This window comes from Zingiber officinale, chromosome 7A, assembly GCF_018446385.1.
Source record: "Zingiber officinale cultivar Zhangliang chromosome 7A, Zo_v1.1, whole genome shotgun sequence".
NCBI classification, from domain to species: Eukaryota; Viridiplantae; Streptophyta; class Magnoliopsida; order Zingiberales; family Zingiberaceae; genus Zingiber; species Zingiber officinale.
Window position 1 is genome coordinate 45,296,976 of NC_055998.1, and position 25,707 is coordinate 45,322,682.

Below are 25,707 nucleotides of genomic sequence, written 5' to 3' on the forward strand. Positions count from 1 at the left end.
GCTAACAATTGGCTCTTGGCTCCATTGTACATCATGTGGGAATTGGTATGCTGAACAAACTTTATTGGATGCAGATTATTGATTATGTAAAATTGAGACTATATTTGGCAAGCACGAGTGAGCCATCATTATCATGATCGACGATGTTCTAATTACTCCAGTACCTTAGTACGTAAGTCCATTATCAACAAACATGGGTGATCCAAGAAATTGTTCCGTTACATCATAACATAATTGGGCCTCAAAATTCAGCCGCCAGATAATTATGCTCCAGTAGCAAAGAGACGAGTCCATTCTTTTGCTGCAATGTCCAAGAGAATGCACAATGTCAGAGCACAAAGATTCAGAAATTGATCTAAGTAATCGAATCCCAGTAGCTTGTTGACATTCCTAGACAATGTTCGACTTAAAAAGGATGATATGCAGACCTGTTTCTACAGCTTCAGCTTCATTTGTCTTCCAATGCTTAGCAATATTCTCAGATAGTGGATCATCTGGGTTGGGAGCACTTAATAGTGCTTGAATGCTGATCAAACACATCATGAGAAAGAAAAATAAACCTCCATGATAAGATATGAGAGCTTTCTACGACTGATTGATTAAAAAAGGACAGCCCGGTGCATAAAATTTCCGGAAAAGATTCATTGTACACAGTCTTATCTTACTTTTTGCATGCGACTGTTTTCAAAATTCGAATCCGTGAGCTTTCTATGACTAATTGATTCAGTAAAAAATTTATAAACCAAACATTTATGGTAAATGAGCTCACTTGAATCTTGTTTAGTTAGATTTTTTATTATGTTTTTAGAAAATAACATTTAAAAGAAAAAAGGTGTAAAATGAATATTGAGCATTGATTTTATTTGGCTCATTTAAATTTATAAGAGGTAAAAAATATGATAAATATTTATTTTTTATTTCTAATTTTCAGTGGTTTGTTTTATTTTCAGAAAATTACAAATGAATAGAAATTTTTCACAAACCAAACAAAGTCTTAGTTTCTATATTAAAAATAAACAAACGGGAATATTCAATCACTTCTTCAAACAATTCGCATGCCACCACATAAGCAAACTATGATTTGCAAATAAAGAATTTATCCCAACACAAATAGTTGCATCCTTTATTCTCATTTTTACCATTATTTTAACGTTCTTCCGCATGATTTAATTTTTCTTTTTTCTTTTGCAGCATATTATTTGAAGTCTTATGTTGCTAGTTTTAAGAAATTGAATGAAATTTGTATCGTTTTTACACAGTTTAGTTAGAGATATCTGCTGCTGGCTATAATTGTAAATATATGGTTTTCATGGTGGCATCTCTATATTTGAAGTGTACTGTTTGAAACTTTACCTACTGTGGGTGGTCGAAATTGCAATGCAAGAGGAATAACACACCGACTAATAGAAAACACTCTGATTAATGGAAACCATCTTCTCAGACCATAACTCATCTTGTCAGGTTTGGCCAAAGCAACATACATATTTGAGTAAATTTGCAATTTAGTTTATCAAAATTTCAAAATGGAATATTCCCTCCTTTGTGACATGTACAGACCAAGTAAAAAATGAAAAAAAAAAAAAAGACAGTCCGGTGCACGAAACTCCCACCATGCGAGGTCCCGGAAAGGATCCATTGTACGCAGCCTTACCCTGCTTTTTGCAAAAGACTGTTTCCAGGATTCAAACACATGACCTTTTAGTCACATGGCAACAACTTTACCGTTGCGCCAAGACTCCTCTTCAAACCAAGTAAAAAATGGTCAGAGTAAATTGTAAAAAGAAAAAAAAAAAGAACAAAAAGATGTCCAATTTATCATACTCCCTCATCTTCTCTCAAAAGGTTAAAACTAAAGGAAAATTTTCCAAGTAAAATGGTCGCCATGAATTTGCTATTACCTGGAAATTAAACTAAAGATATGTTTGCCTTCTGAAGTTCACATAACCATTTTAACCTAGTTGAATATTCATAATAAACCTTGCTTTCACTGAAAATATATGTACCCCCAATGTAACATAGCTTAAAAAAATATCAAAAATTTTGAGTTCATATACTTTAGAAGAATATGCATGTCCAAATAAATTTAGTACCTAAAATTGTGAATATCACATGGAAATTTAAGAGTCTATCAAGATTGGATGAAAAAGAAAAAAGGGTTATGATTGAACCCCGAGATAACCAATGTAAAAATATCATAAGATGAAGACAACAACAATAACTAAGTCTTATCTCACTTGATGGAGGCGACTATATGGATCCTTCTACGTCTTTGGGACTCTTTCCCTGTTATATCATCATTTATATTTAAATAAATTTTATCTTATTTTATTATTGTTAACTAAATTTTTTTTTTTCTTCCTCGTTTGATATACACATTTGTCATAATCTTACATTGCCTAACTGAGCATTTATTAATCATCTAAGTTCATGTCTGTACCATCTTAAATATGTCTCTTGGAGTTTTCCCTCAATAGGCGCAACCCCGACTTTCTCTCTAATATTTTCATTTATTATCATGTTCATCCTTGTATGTCCTCATATCCACCTTAATATCCTCATCTCTACAATTTTCATATTCTGTATGTGATCTAACATTCAGCTCCATATAATATAGTAGGTCTAACGGCTGTTTTGTAAAACTTACTTTAAGTATTAAAGGTACTTTACGATCACAAAGAACACTTGGCGCTCTCCTCCATTTAAACCATCACGTTTATATTCTATGTAAGACTTCTCTAATCCCTCTATCCTTTTACAAAATAATTCTAAATATTTAAAACTCTCAGTTAGACAAATCGTCATCTCCTATCTTAATAATTGTCTTATTACATCTAATATTGCTAAACTTAAATTTTATATATTCTATCTTTACTCTATTATTGTTTAAAAATTTTTCACTCTGAAGTCTAAAATCTTTCACTTATAGCATATACAGTCAAGAAATTAACATTTACTCTTTCAAGTATCTTATCTAATAAAATAATATTCTCTACAAACAACATGCACCACAGTACCATATCTCAGATGTGTCCAATGAGTTCGTTCATGACTAGTGTAAGAAAATAAGGACTTGAACTGATCATTGATGTAACCATATCTTTATAAGAAACATTTCAATTAATCCACTGAAGTATTCATTCTTGTTATTACATTCTCATATATATCCTTAATTAGTTTGATATACAATATGCGATAACTCTTTTCTTAAATTCTTTTTATAATTTCCCTTGTGACTTTATTATAAAATTTTTTAGTCAACCAATATCATATGTAATCTTACTTCAGTTCTCAATAATTTTCAATTAATTGTCCGAAAAGATGAATAACTTCTATTGTCAACCTTCTAGCATAAATCCACGTGGCTTTCTTAGAATTTTTCTATTACTCTTTTCCAAAATTTGATGATATGACTAATTAGTCTAATATAATTATAGTTTGCATAGTTGTGTACATCTCTTTATTCTTATATAAGGGAATTAGAGCATTTACCCTTTATTGATCGAGCATCTTTTTAGTTTTCAATATCAGGTTAAATAACTTTATAAGTCATTCAATATCTTATTTCTCTATATACTTTCATACCTCTATTGGAATATCATTTTGGTCTAACTGTTTTTCTATTTTGCATCTCATTTGAAGCTTATTCTAGTTTAATTTTACAATAAAATTTTATATTTTTATACTCATTTAACCTACTTAATTTCTAAGTTAAGTTTCACCTAAACTTTTATTAAAAAGTTGATAAAAATATTTTTTTCATCGCTCTTTTATTTTCTTATCATTTACTAATACTCTATTCCATATATTTTTAATACATTTTATTTGGCTAAGATCTTTCTCTCTCTCACTTTAACTATTCTATAAATGTCTCTTCTCCCTTCTTGTGTATCTAACTTTTAGTATAAACATTCAAAAGTTTCATTTTTAGCTTCATTCATTGTTTTTTTAGCCTCTTTCTTGACTATTGTATATTTTTTTAAGTTTTCTTTGGTATCTTATAGGTTGTTCATTTTTTCTTCACTTTCTCCTCTACTTTCTCATTCCACCACCAAGATTATTAACTTGGAGATGTACATCCTTTGACTTATCGAGTACACTCTTGACTACTATTTTTAACCTTAATATCATCTTATCCCATATAGTATTCAAGTCGTCGTATATTTCTCCTAATATTTATATTCCTATCCTCTCCTTAAATATATTTTGTTTCCCGCCATTTAACTTCTACCACTTAATTCTATAAGACGTGCATATTTTCCTTCTATTAATATTATACTTGAGGCGTATATCTAATATTACTAACCTATGTTGGATAGTTGAGTTTTTTCTAGCAATGACATTACAATCTTTACAAATCTGTCTATCCTTCTTCATGACAATAAGAAAGAATTTATAATTTATTATTCTCAATTTTGAATATGACCAAATGTTCTTCTCTTTTTTAAAAAAACGTATTAGTTAGTATAAGGTCATATGTTATCATAAAATCCAATATAATTTTCCCTTTTTCATTGCTTGTTCCAAACTCATAACCCTCATGTACCCTATCATATTCCTTATTTTTCACTCCTACATGCAAATTTAGATCTACTTCTATTAAAACCATTTTAGTGGCGGAATATTTTGTAATACCTTATCTAGGTCACTCCAAAATCAAGATTTGGTGTGTTCATCTAATGCTACTTGAGGTACATATATGCTAATTACATTAATAGTTTCTTTCGTCACCACTATCTTGAGAGTTATATCCTATCCCTCATTCTAACTATTCTTATTATTTCATCCTTTAATGAATTATCAACAATAATACCTACTTCATTTGTTGTTTTACTATATCAAAACTTAAAACTCAAATTTTTTATCATATTTTCCTTCTCTCCTATCTATTTTGTCTTTTGTACACACAAAATATCAATTCTTCTCTCAATTATCGTATCTAATACCTCCATTGCTCAGTGTTGATAGTGGCGATTAAGGACCACCTACCACCTAGGCACTACGGTGGCGGTCAGGGACCGCCTATGTAGTGCCTAGGCGGTTGGATTTATTTTTTTACTATTTTTATACATAATTAAATAATATATTAACTAAAGGATAAAAATTAAACAGTATCAAAAATTAGAAGAGAAAATTACTATACAACAATAATTAAGTTTTATCCCACTAGGTGGGGTCGGCTATATGGATCTTTTTACGTGGGCTCTATCCCCCTACTATATGATTATCTATACTTAAATAAATTTTATTTTATTTTATTGTTGCTAACTAAGTCTTTGTTGATCTTCCTCTTCCTCACTTGATATGTATGTTTATCATAATTTCACATCACCTGACTGGAGCATTTATTGGTCGTCTAAGTACATGCATGTATCATCTTAAACGTGTCTCATAGAATTTTCCCTAAGGTTCTAAAATTCGCTAGATGCTAGTCAGACAACAGACCAGCATCTAGGCTGCCTAGGCAGAGACTAGGCGCTGCTAGATAAATTCCTCAATATCAACATAAATTACATAATAAATCATATACTATAACTCCAACATAATAACATCAAATTTAAAATGAATTCAAAATTACACATAAAATATCACATATTTATTCTACTTTTTCATCTCCATAATTTTTAACAACTTGTTCTTTATCAAACACAAACTCAATATCATCATTGTGATCCTCTTCTTTTTCAGATGCAAAATCATCCTCGTAAAGTTCTCTCACTCTAAAACTTTTTTGGGGTTATAGATTTTTATCTGCTCCACTTGTTTCATCAACCATGTGAGCTCGGAACCTAGTTCAACTTCATTATCTTCCCCACCATCCACAATCCAACCTTATGCATTTGAAACATCTTTTGCAAGAAGAACATCGTCATTCCTTTTTTTTTCTTTTTGTTTGTTCAACAATTTATCATTAAATTGGACAAATACTAGATATCCAACCTATTTTTTTCTTTGTATGAATCTAAAAAAAAAAGTAAGTAAATATCATAGTTAGTAACATGAATATAAACTTTAAAATTAATACTTTAATTAAAGATTTAAAGTTTACTCCTTAAAATGTACTCCAATTTCTTTCACACCTAGATGAATTTGTAATTAATGAAATATCCTCAATGTCACTCTTAGCAAGTTGGGTGTGTGAACACCGTCTGTACTCCATGCATATGAATCAAATGTATCATTATTTTTTTCACATGCTTTTGCTGCCAATGTTTTCCCAAATAACTCAATCTTGTCTCTGTATTTTGCAAATTCTTTATTAATAATTGTATCTTGTACATTAAACTCATTGGCAAGAAAAATTTCTAAGGATTCAAAAATCTCCCTCGCGACCTCCTCATAAAGAACAATAAAACTATCTTTATAGTAAAAATAGAGATTCAACAAAAAGACAGTGATATACAATGTTCTATCAAGTCTATTCTTCATTTTTGACTCAATAATCACTATGATAGGTTGATAATTTGATTTCATGTTATTCAGGACCACCTTAATATCTTTTTTAGTTTAAAGAAACTCCCCATATAGAAATCCCATGGATGACTTTCTATCTCCATTAACCAATCGAAGAACTCTTACCAAAAGAGTAAATATTTTCAAACAAAGTGTCACTCCATTCCAAAAACTCATACTCAGTAAGTTAATTTCCCTTTGTTTTTGACTATTTATATTTCTTCCACATATCACTTGTAAACATGACCCTTAAACTAGATTTTTTTTAATCAAACTTTGAAATGTGAAAAATTTTATGCAAATCTGGTAACTCCTGGCCGGACGTGAAACTTCTCATCGACAACAATCTTATGATGAGCATAAATGAAAATTGTAAAAGACTTGACTTACTCAATATCCTTTTTTATCGTGGAAGCTTGTCAATACTTGCAAGCATGAGATTAACAGTGTGAGTTGCATATGAACTCCAAAAGATCCCAGGTTGCTTTTCTCTCATCAATTTAGCTACAGTCATATTGTTGGTGGCATTGTCTATTACAACAACAATAACAACCAAGCCTTTTCCCACTAGGTGGGGTCGGCTGTATGAATCCTTTTATGCCATTGAGTTATATCTCCTATTATATCATCATCTATATTTAAATAAATTTTATCTTGTTTTATTGTTGCTAACCAAGTCTTTTTTGGTCTTCTTCTTCCTCGTTTGATATGCATGTTTGTCATAGTTTCACGTCACCTAACTGGAGCATTTATTGGTCGTCTAAGTACATGTTCGTACCATCTTAAACGTGTCTCTCGGAGTTTTTCCTCAATAGATGCAACTCCGGCTTTCTCTCTAATGCTCTCATTTCTTATTTTGTCCATCTTCGTATGTCCACACATCCACCTTAACATCCTCATCTCTGCAACTCTCATCTTCTGCTCATGTGCTCGAGTCATAGCCCAACATTCAACTCTATATAACATAGCAAGTCTAACTGCGATTTTATATACTTATCTTTAAGTTTAAGAGGTACTTTACGGTTACATAAAACACTCGACGCTCCCCTCCATTTCACCCATCCTGCTTGTATTCTATGTAAGACATCTTTCTCAATCCCTCCATCATTTTATAAAAATGATCCTAAATATTTAAATCTCTCGATTAGGACAACTGTCCTCTCCTATATTAACAATTGTTTCATTACTTCAATATTACTGAACTTAAATTCCATATTCTGTCTTTAATCTACTAAGCTTAAAACCTTTCTTCTAGTGTTCCCCAAGATTCTAGCTTAGCATTTACTCCTTCACGTGTTTCATCTACAAAATAATATTATCTGCAAACAACATACACCAGTACCGTGTCTTGAATGCCGAGTGAGTTCATCCATAATTAGTAAAAAGATAGGGACTTAGTGATCCTTGATGTAACCCTATCTTTATTGAAATGTCATGTTTTCACTAAAGTCTTTACTCTCGTCGTTACATCCTCATACATATCCTTAATTAGTTCGATATACTTATGCTAACACCTTTCTTTCTAAAATTCTCCATATAATTTCTCGAGACTCTATCATGTTTTTTCTAAGTCAAATACCATGTAGATCTTATTTTGCTCCTATTATTTTCAATTAATTGTTTAAGAAGATGATAACTTATTGTCGATCTTCAGCATATAAAGCCAAATTGATTTTCCACACCGTGGTCTTCTTCCTTAATCTTTTTCTATTACTTTTCCCAAGTTTCATAGTATGACTCATTAGTTTAATACTCTATAATTTGCACAATTTTATCGTCTCCCTTATTCTTATATAGGAACCAGAGTACTTATCTCCATTGATCGATATTTTTTCATTTTCGATATCATGTTAAATAATTTGTGTCATTCGATATCTTGTTTCCCAAGCACTTGATACCTCTATCGAATATCATCGTCAACTTTTCCATCACAAGATCTCATTTAAAGTTTGTTTTACTTCTGAAGATTAAATTTTACGATAAAAATTAAAATTTCTATATTCATTTGACCTAATTAAATTACCTAAGTTAAGTTGGTTACCTAAAATTTCATTAAAAAGTTGATGAAAATACCTCTTCCACCGCTCTTTTATTTCTCCATCGTTTACTAATACCCTATTACATTCATCTTTAATACATTTTATTTGGCTAAGATCTCTTGTTTTTCTTTCTCTCAGTTTAGCTATTCTATAAATGTCTCTTTCCTCTTCTTTTATATCCAATTTTTGATATAACCATTCAAAAGTTTCATTTTTTGCTTCGCTCTACTTTCTTAGCTTCTTTCTTGACTATTGTATATTTTTTTAAGTTTTTCTCGTTCTTACAAATATATAATTCCTTATAAGCTATTCGTTTTTCCTTCACTTTCTCTTGTACTTTCTAATTCCACCACCAAGATTCTTTACTTAGTGGTACATGTCCCTTTGTATGTTACAATTTAAAAAATATTTTGAGCTCCTACTTGTTCAACACACTTGTCAGCATACTTAAAAATAAGTTCAGTTGTATGTGTCTCGTCTGAAAACACCTTAGATTCTAAAATGTAGTACTCTCCTTAAAATTAATATATAAATTTAAGATGTTTCTTATTTTTTATCACTCTATACATCTGTCATGATCGAACATCCATTCTTTGCCCATTCTTCTTCATGTTTCTTCAGTAGTTGTTTTGTTCTTTCAACTTCGGCTTTCAACAGTGGCTCCCTAAGTTGATATTGAGTTAGAGACTTGAATCCTAGTCCAAATTGACCTACTGCCTCCATTCGTTACTTGAAGTTATCATCATCAACAGCATTGAATGAGATTCCATTTTCATAAATTCATCCCAACATAATATTGAACTTGTTGAGTTCTCTCTTTGAAAAGAATCTCATTTAGTTTTTGTTGGTGAAGCACTTTACTCCCACTGGAATTTATATTTTCTGGAACAATTACTAATGCATCAATCTATGGAGCCAAGTGGAAGAGGGTTTTTAATTCCTTCTATCCCATCAATTTCAGGGCCTTCTTCGTCTAGAGAAATAGTCACATCTACTCTACAACTTTGTTCTTCCATTATTTTATTCTTCTTTCTGTTTCTCCCTTCAAAAATAGCATGTTTGTACTTATTTTTATCTTCTTGAGATACTTTTCAACAACCAGATACATTTCCAGGTATATTTTATATATGCTCCTTGATCCTATACTCCTCCGATATCGTTTTTCCATAACTTGCATTTAATTTTAATGAGATTCTTAGGATTAATCAATATTTCAAACTTCCATCCGATATCATTTGACTTTCTCCTAAGAATCTCGATTTGAGTTGAGTAACGGATTTCGTTGAAGATAGATCGTTTGTCATTGTGATAACTTGAAAAGTGATTTAAGAATAAATTTAGAAACTTTGGAATCATTAACAAGTCCAAGAAAAAAATTATATATAAATAATTAAAATATAATTATATATAAAATATTAAGATATAATTATACATTTATATTATACAAAATAGCATTAATAAATCTGAGAATATATTAAAATTCTTTAAAAATCCTAATAAATTTTATTAATTAGATTAAATAAAAATTATATATAAATAATTAAAATATAATTATATATAAAATATTAAGATATAATTATACATTTATATTATACAAAATAGCATTAATAAGTCTGAGAATATATATTTTATATATTTATATAAATTAATAATACTTATTAAAAATTTTAAATTTTAAATATATTTTTATATATTTAATCTAATTAATAAAATTTATTAGATTTTTAAAGAAATTTTTAAATTACAAATATATTTTTTATATATTTAAATCTAATTTATATAAATTAATAATATTTTGAAGTATTTTTTAAATTTTAAATCTTATTTATATAAAGTAATAACATTTTAAAGTATTTTTTAAAATTTTAAATATATTTTATTAAGATAATTTAATTAGATTTTATGAAAATCTATTATTGGAACTATCTCAGTTGGGAGTTGTTTGAATTAATTAAATCAAATTTTTTTTTATAACAATATCGCGATCATGACACCATCGGAGGTTGATAGACTAGTCACACGATGCGTCCAGCAACGTCCCTCGAGGCTTCCGGCGTGGCAAGAAGGGTTGCAGGAGGCGTTTGAAGCCACCAAAAGCATCGCAGGATAGCATCGGACGTGTCCTACAACGCATTCATCCCTCGATGCTTCCGACTGGACGTCTCCTACAGCTGCGGACGTCTCCTGCGACAAGTCCAACGTCCTTCAATGCTTCCAGCGGGTCTGGAAGCGTCGCAGGACGCATCATGTGCCACTAGAAGCATTGTGAAACACGTCCAACAATGTCTTTAGCGGCTATAGACGCCTCACACGAAGCTTCCTGCAACTACAAACGCCTCACGCGAAGCTTCTTGCGACTGCGAATACCTCACGTGAAGCTTCCTACGATTGCAAATGCCTCACGCGAAGCTTCCTACGACTGTAGGAGCCTCCCGCAACACATTCAGTGTCATCATAGACGTCTCACGACATCCAGGCTAAAAAAAATTAACAGAACAAAATAAACTTACCCGAATGATTGAAGAGGCGAATCCAAAGTTCCAGACCTTCCGCGGGGAGAACAGACCTCCACAAGAAGCAGATGAAGAGGCAGACCTTTCGTGACGATTAAAAATGATCTAGGGCTTTAATTGGTTGGACAAATCCGACTTTTAATTTAAAAGCCCAAAACATCACCACCCGCCTAGCAGTGACGCTGCGACGCCTAACAGCGCCAAGGTCACCTAGCGCTACATAGGGTCGGCCACCTAGGCGGACGTGCCGCCTAGGTTGGCCGCCTTCCAAATTTTCGATGCGGTTGGCTATTGTATAGCGCCTAGGTAGCACCTAGGAGGCCACCTAGGGCGAATTTTAGAACACTGATTTTCCTTTAATAGATGCAACTCCGACTTTCTCTCTAATGCTCTCATGTCTTATTTTGTCCATCCTCGTATATCCACAAATCTATTTTAATATCCTCATCTCTGTAACTCTCATCTTCTACTCATGTGCTCGAGTTATAGTCTAACGTTCAGTTTCATATAACATAGCAGGTCTAACTGTGATTTTATAAAACTTTTTTAAGTTTTAGAGGTATATATAAAACACCCGACGCTCTCCTCCATTTCAATCATCTTGTTGGTATTCTGTATAAGTCATCTCTCTCAATTTCTCCATCGTTTTGTAAAAATGATCCTAAATATCTAATTCATCATCTTATATTTTAACAATTGTCTCATTGCGTCTAATATTGCTAAACTTAATTTCATATATTCTATTTTTATTCTACTAAGTCTAAAATCTTTCCCTTCTAGTGTTTCCCGCCAAGATTCTAATTTCGCATTTACTCCTTCACATATTTCATCTACCAAAACACTATCATCTATAAATAACATGCACCACGGTATTGTGTTTTAAATGTGTCCAATAAGTCCATCCATAATTAGTGTAAAACGATAGGAACTTAGAGTTGATCATTAATATAACCCTATCTTTATTAAAATGTTTCGGTTACTCCGCCTAAAATCTTTACTTTGATCGTTACATCCTTATACATATGCTTAATTAGTTCAATATATGTTATGCTAACACCTCTCTGTTCTAAAATTCTCCATATAATTTCTAGACTCTATCATAAACTTTTTCTAAATCAATAAATAAAAAATATAGATCTTATTTTTATTCTCGATATTTTTGAATTAATTATCTAAGAAGATGTATACCTTTTATTATCGACCTTCCAAACATGAACCCAAATTGATTTTTGATCACCGTAGTCTCTTAATCTTTCCTGAAATTTCATGGTATGATTCATTAGTTTAACACAATTTTGTACGTCTCCCTTGTTCTTATATAAAGGAACTAGAATGCTTACCCTCCATTAATCAGACATTTTTTGCATTTTCAATATTATGTTAAATAATTTTATAAGTAATTCAATATTTTATTTTCCTAGTCACTTTCATATCTCTATCGGAATATCATCTAGTCCAACAGTTTTTCTATTGTGCATCTCTTGTTTACTTTTGAAGTTTAAATTCTAAGATAAAAATTTAAATTTTTATATTCATTTAACCTACCTAAAGTTAAGTTGGTCACTTAAATCTTTATTAAAAATTGATAAAAATATATTTTCCACTGCGCTTTTATTTCTCCAGCGTTTAGTAGTACTCTATTACATTCATCTTTAATATATTTACTTTGAATAAGATCGCGTCTTTTTTTCTCTCACTTTAACTATTCAATAAATGTCTCTTTCCCTATCTTTTGTATTTAATTTTTTATATAATCGTTCAAAAGTTTCATTCTTTACCTCATTCACTACTTTTTTAGTATCTATCTTGGCTATTGTATTTTTTTTTAAGTTTTCCTCATTTTTACAAATATATAATTACTTATAAGTTGTTCGTTTTTTCTTCACTTTTTCTTGTACTTTCTTATTCCACCACCAAGATTCCTTATTTGGTGGTGCATAACCTTTTGACTCAACTACTATTTTTAACTTTGTACTATCTTATCACATGTCGTATTAGAGTCACTATATATTTCACCTAATAGTTATACTTCTACCTTTTCCTTAAATATATTTATTTTCCATCATTTAACTTCCACCACTTAATTCTAGGAGTCATATATATTATCTTTCTATCGATACTATACTTGAAGCGTATATCTAACACGACTAACTTATGTTGGATAGTTAAGTTTTCTCTAGAGATGAATTTGTAATCTTTACAAATCCTTCTATCCCTCTTTCTAACCATAAGAAAATCAATTTATGATTTATTATTCTCACTTTTAAACATGAACAAGTGTTATTCTCTTTTTTAAAAAAATTGTATTAGCTAATATAAGGTCATATGCTATCGCAAAATCCAATATAATTTTCCCTTCTTCATTTCTCGTTCCAAACCCATAACCCCATGTACCTTCTCATATTCCTCATTTTTTATTCTGATATGCCCATTTAGATCACCTTCTATTAAAATCATTTCATTTGGTAGAATACTTTATAATACTTCATCTAGGTTTTGGTAGCTTCATCTAATCTACTAGCGGTGCATATATGCTAATTATATTCATATTTATTTCGTCAATATTATCTTAAGGGCTATAATTGTATTCATTTTTCTAACTATGCTTATAACTTCATCCTTTAACAAACGATATGCAATAATACCCACTACATTTCTAGTTTTACTCTTTCCTAAAATTTCTCTATCATTTTTGTCTTCTCGTCTACTCATTTTGTATTTTGCATACATAAAATATCAATTTTTCTCCTAATTATCGCATCTACTACCTCCATTAATTGACCAATAAGAGTTCCTATGTTCCATGATTTTCCTATGTTCCATATTCCAAATCTTAAAATATTAGTTTTCACATAATATTTTTTATTATCAATGAATAGAGTGAGAACTCTTGTCTATTTAACATTACACCGAAGTGAGATGTAGTGGTCCTTACCGATATGTTATAGTCGGTCCCTACAACACGAACTCTTGCATATTTAGCACTACACTCAAGTTAAGGAGATGTAACAGTCCTTACCGAGACGTTACAATCGGATCATACAACGTGTTCCTTCCGGGGAATAACCAAGCATTAGTATAATAATTTAATGGATTCATTTATTCAACATTTGTCATAGTTTAACTGGCTGGCAACTTAACGTAACCCTCCTCCTTTATCCGAACTTGGGACTGGCCATGACGGGTTCATCATGGGCGGAGTTAAAAATTACTATAAAATATATTAATTAATAATAAAAAAGTTAATTCAAATATTTTTTAAAAAATAATAATAATATTTTTTAAAATATATATATATATATATATATATATATATATATATATATAATTAATATGATAATTTTATTAGACTTTAATTAAGTCTATTTAAATTTTCTCAACCATAGCTAGAAGTTGATTAAAATTATTGATATAAAGTTTTAATTAAATCCTAAGTTCAAAAACAAAAAATGTATGTGTTTTTGCTTCGCTGATTTGGCATTAAGGTGTTAGATGCATCGTCGAACCAAGGCAGCACGCCACCAAACCCGGACAACACATTCGGAAGCTTTACCTGAGCCCAGCAACAAGTTTGGGCCCGTCACCTAGGTCCGACAATGAGTCCGAACCCGTCGCTTGAGCCCGGCGATGGGCCGAGCTTGTCGCGCGACCAGTCTGAACCCGTCACCGAGCCCAGAGGAGTCACTGAGCCTAGAGGAGTCGCCCAAGCTCGACGACGGTCTCGAAAGCGTCGCCAGAGGTCGGCGACGAGCCCAACGTGTCACGCAACGTGTTCGCGATTGAAATGCTGAAACATTTGAAAAAAACTGTGAAGACCCGATTTTGGACATGGTGATGGACATTAGTGGACATACCTTTAAAGGTTAAGTTAGGTTCAACTCCTAGAAATCTTAATACTATAAAATTGAACCTAAGTTTATGATTACTTTGTGTCATGTGTAGGCTTGGATATTAGGGATTTTGAATGTTGGGACTAGTTACTCATACGTTTCTTCTATGCTCTTCATCATGAGAATTTATGAGTCACATATTAATTTTATATGTTTTATTCTAGTTATATCTATGTTTTTCTTGATTTCTATCAAGATGACTTAGTGAGTCATATGTTAAAATTTTATGCCTATGTTTCTTTTGGTTTTATCATGATAACATAATAAGTCATGTGTTAATCTTTTTATGTAACTTGGACTTATTCTAGCTATGTCAATGTTTCATGTGCTAAGTTGTAATGGTATGGTGGCCTTTCACCTAGCCTTTTTAATGAATAGATAACCTTTCACCTAACCTTTTTAATATGGATTTATTTGATACAAAGAATAGAAAATTCGAATAGTCATAATTATGATAATTAATGGAGAATTCGAAGAGTCATCATAATGATAATTAATGAAGAATTTGAAGAGTCATCATAATGAAGGTTATAAATGAAGAATTTATGGAGTCTATAACTCTTCATCTTCTTAATTAATGAAGATCATAAATGATGAATTAATTGAGACCTTAACTCTTCGTATTCCTTGGAGGCTATAAGTAGCCATCCTCGGAAAGATGCAAGAGAGAAATTCCTTCTATCGATTTCTCCCTCGTCAACTTATTCTTCGTTGACCTTCCACCGGAAGAGATCGGTAGTGCTTCCAAGTCTTTGTTGATCCAAGAGGCTATCACCTAACGGATCGTATCAAGTTCCGTAAAGTTTCTGTCCAAAACTGAAGAAGTTTCTAGTCAAGTAAGTGGGCTTTTCGTTTCAAATATAGCTGCAGAATATGTTTACATTTCGTCATTTTATATTGCAAATTCATTTCTTTTTATTCCAAGATGCACTGTTATGACTCAAGTTAGATATGGTAAAGAGAATTTCTGAAAATATGATAAGATATGACAAGTTATGACCCTGATGCGGTGGGTAATAATAACCGATATATGGCCCTGATGCGGTGGGTAATAATAACCGATATATGGCCTCACTTCTTAGAGGAATTACATATAGGAGACTGATCAGTAAAATCATGAAAATCAAGATGTTTAACAGTGCTATGTTTTTTATTAAGTGTTATGTTTTTGATTAAGTGCTATGTTTTCCGAAAACATGATAAGATATGACAAGTTATGACCCTGATGCGGTGGGTAATAATAATCGATATATGGTCTCACCCCTTAAAGGAATTACATATAGGGGACTGATCAGTAAGACCATGGAAAACAAGATGTTTAACAGTGCTATGTTTTTGATTAAGTGCTATGTTTTTGATTAAATTATGTTTTGTCATGAATTTTGAATGTCTTGCTAAAAGTATATGTTTTCGATTAAGTTATGTTTCTGTCATGTTTCATGAAATATGTTTTCATCATGAATTCCGAATATTTTGCTATATTTTGTATTCTGTCATGCTATGTTCGATCGATCCCACTTACTGAGTGTTTTTCCAAGCACTCACTCCCCTTACTCCCATCCCCAGATAAAGACAAGGAACAAGTCGAAAAGGAAGAGCAAGAGATGTTTTAGGGCTAGTAATCAAGCCGTGTCTAAGTGATTCATCCTTTTAGTTCATGTTATCTTTATTTGTACGCTTTCTCTTTTGGATTGTAAAGACAATATTTTCGTTATATTATTACTGCTTTGATATGCACGTTATGAGGCTTGTTGTTTTCGAGTATTTATATTCGCGAGCAACGCCGGTGCCACACGCCTAGGTCACAGGGCGTGACAAAAACTATCTTCGATGTTTCAACGTCGGATGCGTCTCCGAACCACCACCTAAACCACCGCCTTTCGCAAATGCGGTGCGGTTGAGGTCCGCCTTCCGCCTAGGCAACCGCACAACTGCCATTTAGAACATTGTCATTGCTTTATCAGTAAGTGTTCGTAGGTTTCATATTCTAAATCTTAAACAATAAATTTTTCTATAATATTTGTTCTTACCCAACATATAGTATGAGAACTCTTGCATATTTAACATTATACCTAAGTCCTCATGGTGATATACAGGTTCTTGTTGAGACGTTACAGTTAAACCCTGCAATCCATTCCTTCCAAACAACATTCTAGTATTTGCACACTAGTTTGATTGATACATTCATTGATAGATGGTGTAAATCTACCCTACAACAGTTGGTGCAAAACTGTCACAATCTCATAATATATTTATTGTAAGTCCAGGTTATCAACCATGACCTAATAATAGTGTTATAACTTTACATAGATAATTTCCAAATAGTTGAGACTCGCATATTACATAGATAATTTCCAAATAGTTGAGACTCACATATTATCTTTATTATAGTTTAATTAAAGTAAGGTTGATGTATGGTTTTAAAAGATAAAAATGAGTCAGAACAATGCTTTAAGTCTCAAGCAAGATCGACTTGTCTGAAATGATATCCCTAACCATGGACAATAATAAAAAAAAACACTGAATCATAGAATCCTATTTTCAGCGGATGTAATTAATTACCTCAGCAATACGGTTCGAATTTGTAGTGCTGGACTCCATTTGTCTTTGAGAATATCAAGGCATATTCGTCCAAGCTGTTTGAATTATTGACTTATTTGACAGAGATCCAAACGCCTCCAAACATGGGCAGAATATGAAGCATATTTACTTACCTTGTCAATGTTTGGATGGTAGATTTTTGTAAGAAATCGAACCTACAAACATAAAATAACCCAAAAAGAAAAAAGGACTAAGTTCCAACTGAGAAAAGGTACAAAACATCAGTTTTTGCTATTACTAAAAATGTTAAAAACTAGTATAGAAAATATGTTAATCATAGTGATAAGATGTGCCACTTGTGGTGTTAGACAAATGTATGAAAACAAGAAATATATGTTTGCTGGAACATATCACACAAGTGGTCATAACTCATTAGGTAAATAAATTAGTCAGCGTATAATTAAATTAAATCAACTTAATTATGCTAATTAATGTTTATATTTCTGATAATTAACTCACAAGTGTTAACAATTAACTATTAACAACTAGTGATCGTGCACACGCGTCGCGTGTGTAATATAATACATTGAAATCACATTGACCCTTTATAATGAAATTATATTAATTAAAGTATTTTAGCATTAAAATACTAAAGTAGAGTCATTAGGGTAAAGTACCTAACTTTTGAAAATCTGAATTATTTGGGTCTTTGAAAATCTGAATTGTTTGGATTTTCAAGTGTCACCCTTACGGCTTCACTATGAAAAAAATTAATTTAATTTAATATTATACTTATCTTAGAAAAAAAAACTAAAAAAAGTATATTTTTTAACATTGTCGACCTAAAATATTTATAGAAGCTTCTTTAATCATAGTGTTGTCAATTCTAAGATGTGGGACTAAAGAGAACTATATTTTTTCATATAAAATAACCAGAGAAAATTAATTATGAGAAAATTTCATAATAATATGCCGCAGCTGAGTCTCGAACTCTAGATCACTGATTGTTTCGCTTGTGGAATTACTAAAAACCCTTAGAATTATTTTTAGTATGAATAGAAAAAAAGATATTAACGTAAATTCATTTTAGACTTCACCAAAGTTAATTAGTAAAGGGGGAAGATTTTTAATAAAATAGTAAGATAATTATTATTTGTTATCCCTCTAGCTTCTCTACTCCACTTTTCCTTGAAGTCACATCATTGTCTTCTCCTCCTTGATGGCTCCTCGATCACAAGAATTGCTCCTAAACAGCTCATTGCAAACACTTTGTGGTCTCTTCCTCATAACCTGTCTCATGCCCCTCTTCCTCAACATCCCTCTTCACTGCACGCCACTGATGTTTCTATTTTCCAAACCATTTCAATCAATTACATCAGAATATTATCAAATTAATGATGACTTTCCAAATTTGAGGGATTCTCAAACATGTTCAAGAAACCAGTTGGAACTAGATCAGCCACAATGTGGATCCAATTCAGTCAATTTGTGTCAAGATTGACTGGGTTTGGCAACAACGGTAATTGCATTTGTTCCCCCCCCCCCCCCCCCCCCCCCCCCCCCTTCCACACTACAAAGCCTACTGGGAATTGTTCATTGTTAGTTATCAGCCTTGCTAATCACTCCCTGTGCTCATCAAACTTGTTCATCACAAGCCCACCAACTTAGACATGTGCTGATCAACATCAAGGTATTGTCTGCTTTGACCAGCATGCTATACTATCGGCCTCATGATTTTGTCCAATGGCAAAAACTAGCTTCAAGGTGAAGCTTAGCAAGAGGTCACCTTTCTTGAAATTGGACCACAATGAGCACACTTAGCTTTAAGGTTATTACAAAGAATCAAGTTAACCCACCAAAATGTGTGTGCGTTGTTATGTAGAGCACACCCTTAATTTACTTAAGGCATGTCACCCATAGCTTAGTCATCCTTGTCCCATGTCAGTGTATGATTTCATGTATTCTTACTTGTTGCACCCTAGATGCCTAGAAGTCACGCTTCATCTAAGATCACAACCTCAGGAATCACTCTCCATCCTCATCATCTCGAGTTGACACAATCCCATTGACTTTTGTCGGTTCATCCCTAAAGCCCTCTCCTACTTCTGTTGGTTCTGTCACAATAAACGATAGTTGTTTATATTTGTGAATTTGGTAAAATGCAATACTCCAAGTAAATTCCACTGAAAAAATGAAATTATCTTAATATGCTTCTAAAAAAATATGTACTAAGAACGTCATTACTATATAGATTCCTGTGCAATAAGAAAACTAATCACCTAAGTGAAAGCATTGACAGATTGCAATCTTATTTGCAGAATTCATACCTTTGGTGCAGCCATCGGGTATTCTTCAGGAAGGAACAACTCAAGCTTAAAAACACCTCCTAATGAAAAATGACAGGAAAAGGAAGTAAAGAATTAGTCTTGATAGAAAGAAAGATGCAACTTAGGTTTACATAGAATATAGCACTTATTGTTGCTTGAAAAACTTTCAAAATTAGAAAACAAAATTAGATGTACTTGTTTCTTGTCATTAGGACAATGCAATAATCCACTAAAAAATTTCTAGTTAACATAATATGTTCAAATTTTAATAGTATTGGACATTAAAATGTTAATATACTGAATTGGGGTTCTGCCCAGGTTCACCCAAATGTAATTAAATGTACTTGTTGCTTGTCAATAGGACAATGCAATAATCCATTAAAAAATTTCTAGTTAACATAATATGTTCAAATTTTAATTATATGAAACAATAAAATGTTAATATACTGAATTGTGGTTCTACACAGAATACTCACATTAACAAGAAAACTACCATGAGAATCACAGAATGTTAGCATTCATAAGAATACTAGTGTAATCTGAATACTAGTGTAATCTGCACGGTGCGGTGTGGACAGCATTGACGACATATTTCAGTGAATAAAAAAAATATTTAATTAAACCACATCAGAAAATGTAATGATAGTCAAAATAGTAAAAAAAAAAATCTTTAACATTTATATTTAAAAAGTAAATTAAAATGTTGAATCTATATTTAATTTGGCTGAAATTTTAGTTGGAAAAGACTTTAAGGATTGCCGTCATGCACTTACAAATCAATTGATTCGTATGTATCAATCGCTCAGACATTTATCTTGAAATTTTAAAGAACGCAGAGTAATTGTATTTCAAACAACTTATTTAGAATTACTTTTGCAACAATTATCAATATCTATGTGCATGCTAGTATAAGTAATGGCATAATTCACTAAACAAATTAAAAAATCAAAACAATTATTTGAATTACAAATTAAATTTTAGTAATAATTCAGAGTAATTGTATTTCAAACAACTTATTAAGAGCTACTTTTGCAACAATTTACAGCATCTATGTGTGCTAGTATAAGTAATGGTATAATTCACTAAAAAATAATAAAAAAAATCAAAACAATTATTTGAATAACAAATCAAAATTAGTTATAATTAGTTGAGAGGCATTTCCTAATCGTATTAGAGATTACTATAAAGCCTTCAAAAATTTTCAGTTGAAATAAAAGATCATATTCTATATTTACATAAGCCATTAAATAATTTCATAATAAAATTACTGACAGCATTTCCTATTAATATTATATTATCAATTATTAAGTAATATAATTTATTAATACTTAATTAATGTTAAATTATCATTAATGAAAGGTCATAGTGATAAGCCCCCCATCTAACCCAAAAAATATACTGTTGAAGTTATTAAGACATAGTCCTGAAGTTATAATCTAACTATATTTTACCATAATAACCTCATAATGAATCATCCTTACCTAATATACTATTAGTATTATTAACATAATACAAGATGGGGTTCCTAAAAGTAAAGAAAAAAACTCAGGTCTTTTAGATTAAAAAAAAACTAAAAAAGAGCTGTTATTTTTAACCAAATAAGACGATCGACCACTTCAGACATCAATAATGTCACGCATCATAATTTTCACATAGTACTCGAAAAATCATCTGAACCCCTATATTATTTATCTCATATCATTTGCTATATACATTATGCACTGATAACATGTTGACTGCCTTCCAGACGGCAAACTTAATTTGATCGACTGTTCAATGGCGAACTATGTCATGATCAGCATGAACTCAGAAATCTCCCCTCATCTACACACGATTGTCATTGTTAAATTGTTGAATGACTTCAAACAACACAACCTTATCTCCATGACAACAATCTCTTTGCTGAGGTACATAGCTCCGGTGCTTGAATTGGTAGACCAAGTATAATTTGGTAGGCACTCTTGGGCTCAAACGTCCTATCCTCACCCTTCATCTACTGTCGTAATGTGACAGTTTGGAGGGGCCACAAGCAACTGAGTGGCACAAGAGGGAAGTGGGAGGTGCAGTCAAATCGAGTAGTCATTTGAGCAGAGAAGGCTAGAAACCTAGTAAGGGCTACCAATGCATGAATGGTCCAGTCAGACTGATTGTTCTGTTAGAATACAAAAAAGAACTTGAAGCTGGAAAGCTAGGTAATGAAGCATGGAAGTGGTTCCCAAGTACTATACTGCAATTGCGTGCTTGGTGCATGCATGTGCAGACTTTGTAAATTACAAACCTCATTAATAAACAAAGAAATGAAATAACAGTAATACAAATGGGATGCAATGGTATTATATCCAGTATCCACCCTCATTGATCGAAGAAATTTACCATTTTTTATCTTCGCAGCTTGTAATCTTTGCAAAGACTCACCACAAGTCATATGTATATGACACCACATGTCAATTGGAGGTGTTGCCAGACGCACAAATGCATGAAAAATAATACATAGTTACGATGGTATACCTATTACTCTATTGTATCATCTTTAATGCATCTTATTTAGATAAAATATCTTGTCTTCCTCTTTCTGTCTTTAGCTATTTTATATTTTGTACCTAGCTAACAATATAAGCATTCAAAAGTTGCATTCTTGACTTCAATCACTGCTTTCTTGGCCTCTTTGTTAGTTGTTGTATACTTTTCTAAGTTGTCTTCGTTCTTAAAAATGTATAATAACTTATATGTTGTTCAAGAAAAAGAATATAAGAAGTGTCTGACTCTTTCATGCATACTCCACTTGGCTGAGGGGATATAGCTAAGTTGGTAGGGCTCCACTCTTGCAATTGGGTTATTGCAATAACGGGTTGGATATTTAATTGTCCAAAGAATAATGATCCCTCACTTTTTCTCTCGTTCCACCACCAACATTATTTACTTAGGGGAGCACATCTTTTTTACTTACCGAATGCACTCTTGACCATCATTTTCAACTTTAATATAATCTTATCTCATGTCGTATTCGAGCATCATATATTTCTCCTAATACTTATTCTCATACCCTCTTCATAAATATATTTTACTTCCGGTCCTTTAAATTTCATCCCTTGATTTTTAGGAGTCGTGAACATTTTTATTCTATTAATATTATGCTTGAAACGCATATATAACACGACTAACCTATGTTGGATAGTTAAATTTTAGGATGACTTGTAATGTTTACAAATTTTTTTATCCTTCTTCTAGGCCATAAAAAAAACAATTTGTAACTTATCATACCTACTTTTGAGCATAACCAAGTATTTTTCTTTTTTCTTGAAAAATATATTAACAATATAAGTTAATATGTTATTGCAAAATCTAATATAGTTTTTTTGCTTCTTCATTTCTTGTTCCAAAACCATAACCACCCCCACACACCCTAATATATATTCCTCATTTTTACTCCTATATACCCATTTAGATTATCCACTTGTTAAAATCATGGACTTTTTTTGTAAAAATCCTCATCTCGGTATTCCGAAAACTTATATTTCATGTCTTGATCTAATCATACTTGAAGTGTATATATGTTAATTACATTAATATTTTCTTTTGTCACTACTATCTTTGAGAGTTATAATTTTATCCTCTTTCTAACCAGTCCTAATATTTTATCCATTAACGAACTATCTATAATAATACCTACTCCATTTTTTATTTGTATTTCTTCATGTGTATCATAACTTAAAAATTGAGTTCTCTATTATCTTTGTTTATCTCCTACCCAATTTGTATCCTGTCAACATAAAATATTAATATTTCTCCTAATCATCATATCTGTTACCTTCATTGCTTTACGAGTGAGCATTCCTATGTTTCATATTTCAAATCTAAGGCAATGAGTATTCCGATAATATTTGTTTTTATCCAACCTATGGTGTGAGAACTCTTGCATATTTAACACTACACCCAAGTTCTCATGGAGATGTAGCAGTCCTTACCGAGATGTTATAGTCAAACCGACAATGCGTTCCTTCCGGAGAAGGACCTATCATTAACACAATAGTTTGATAGATCCATTTATAGAATATTCGTCTATGTTTGACAATGGTTGACAACCTAACGTAGCTCTTAACCTTTTTCATCCGGGCTTGGGATTAACATCGGCATTTTTTTACAAAAATGTGGAACTTGAAATTTTGGCCTTGGTCATCTACTTATTTCTCCTTAAATATGTAGAAAACTGTAATTTGCTTATAGATCTTTTAACATAAAGCATAGACATACTACATTAGAAGAAAACTAAATCAACAAGCAGAATCAAAGTAATATTTAGAGAGAGGCATAGACTAAAGAACTGATACAACATTCTTAAATCTACTCACCAATGTAAACCCAAGGTTCAAATATTGATACACTACCATTCTATTAATTATCTTTCTGTTTACAGAGAGATTTGATATGGTAGCATTATTCCACACACTATACTAAGTCCTGAGTATCAAGTGATCTTACCAGAGTGAGAAGAAAGATGAGACTACAACCAAGGCAAAAAGTCAATAGCCCAATTAAGTTATTTGGCCGCCACCACTGTCATCATTAACATCAAGTTGTGTTTGTACCAACTACTTGGGAATAGCTACTTGAATATTATCTTGAATATTATTCCTCCATTGAGCTCTATTCAAGGTAATATCATTTTTCTTAGTAATATTCAAATTAATTATACCAATTTTTATTACATTTAACATTTTCTTTAATCTTCTTTTACCCCTTACACCTTCCAATCTAATAGATTCAACCTTTCTAATCAACACTCATACCCTTCTAGATTAAAAAAAAAATGGAAATTCAAGAGTTTTTCAATGCGTTTGCTTTCAAGTCAATTGGCACAATCATTTAAGCTTAACACTCAAGAATTTGATCACAGCAATATAAAACGAGTGACCTTTACCATCTGTTTGTCACAAGACAATTGCCACTATCCTACAACCAATAAGATCCACAATAAAATCTTCACATTTTTAGAAGAATAGCTATGTAAATTCTCAACATGAACAAATTTGGCTGACAATTAGAGTTTAAAAAAAAGCTTGTTCTGGTAGGAAAGTAGTTATCATTTTGGTGAATATCTTCCAACATGTTCACATGTCGAAAAAATGGCTAGAAATATACCCAAGGTAACAACACATACAAGTTTAAGGAAAGAATGACTGTATAAATCAGAGGAAAAAAAAAACCTTATAATTCGTATATCGAAGCATGTCTCCAATAAAAGAGACGGGAATTCATATGATAAGTTGCACATATATTATGAATTGATGTAACAAAAAAAAAATAAAAAATAAACGAGAGATGGAACATTTAAACAGCTTGTCTTGGAGCAGCTAACCTTCGTAAGGTGACTGAGCTGGCCCAAGGATCATGACATTGAAGTAGCGCATGTTCTCTTCTGACGGAGATGCACTAATCCCCGGAGCTGCAAACACACAATAAGACCGAGTCAGCCAGCAGACCAAGTAATCGAGAGACAGCAAAAAGAATTCTTTTCAATGGATTTCCTAAAATGTCTCAAAATGATAAACACGACCCCCCAATGCTACCTAAAATATTTCCAATTCATAAATTTCATAAAACGATTCCACACAAGAGATAACACTAACAGATAAAATCGAAGAAAGAAAAGGAAAACAGTTACCTGGTTCACTGAGCAATCTCTGCGTTTCCTATTCGAATGAGGCATTAAGAAAACATTACGAAAAACTATCAGACTTAGGGGCCAAGTATAGGGGCAAATGGGGATCAAATAAGAATCGGGAGCTGGGAATGAAGAAGAGGAAACAGAACCTTGATGATTCTGGGAGGAAGATTGCTGCTCCCCATGCCTGATCAAGATTAGGGTTTCGAGTTGCGCTGAGAGTTCCTAGCGTCGTACGGGAAACGGGAAGCGCATGCAGATGGCTCAATCCCGACGGAAGAAAAT

The 25,707-nt window shown here is 31.9% G+C and overlaps 1 protein-coding gene across 1 annotated transcript; it reads right to left on the reverse strand.

The window, feature by feature from the left end:
• Positions 1 to 118: 118 nt before the first annotated feature.
• LOC122001374 (ubiquitin-conjugating enzyme E2 36-like) lies at positions 119 to 25,707 on the reverse strand. The gene is made up of 8 exons (XM_042556090.1): positions 25,572 to 25,707; positions 25,423 to 25,450; positions 25,117 to 25,203; positions 19,761 to 19,819; positions 17,607 to 17,648; positions 17,455 to 17,528; positions 429 to 526; positions 119 to 301 (listed from the first exon to the last, which is right to left on the reverse strand). Exons 1-8 carry the CDS (start codon positions 25,605 to 25,607, stop codon positions 264 to 266), a joined length of 462 nt encoding a protein of 153 aa, XP_042412024.1. The 5' UTR covers positions 25,608 to 25,707; the 3' UTR covers positions 119 to 263.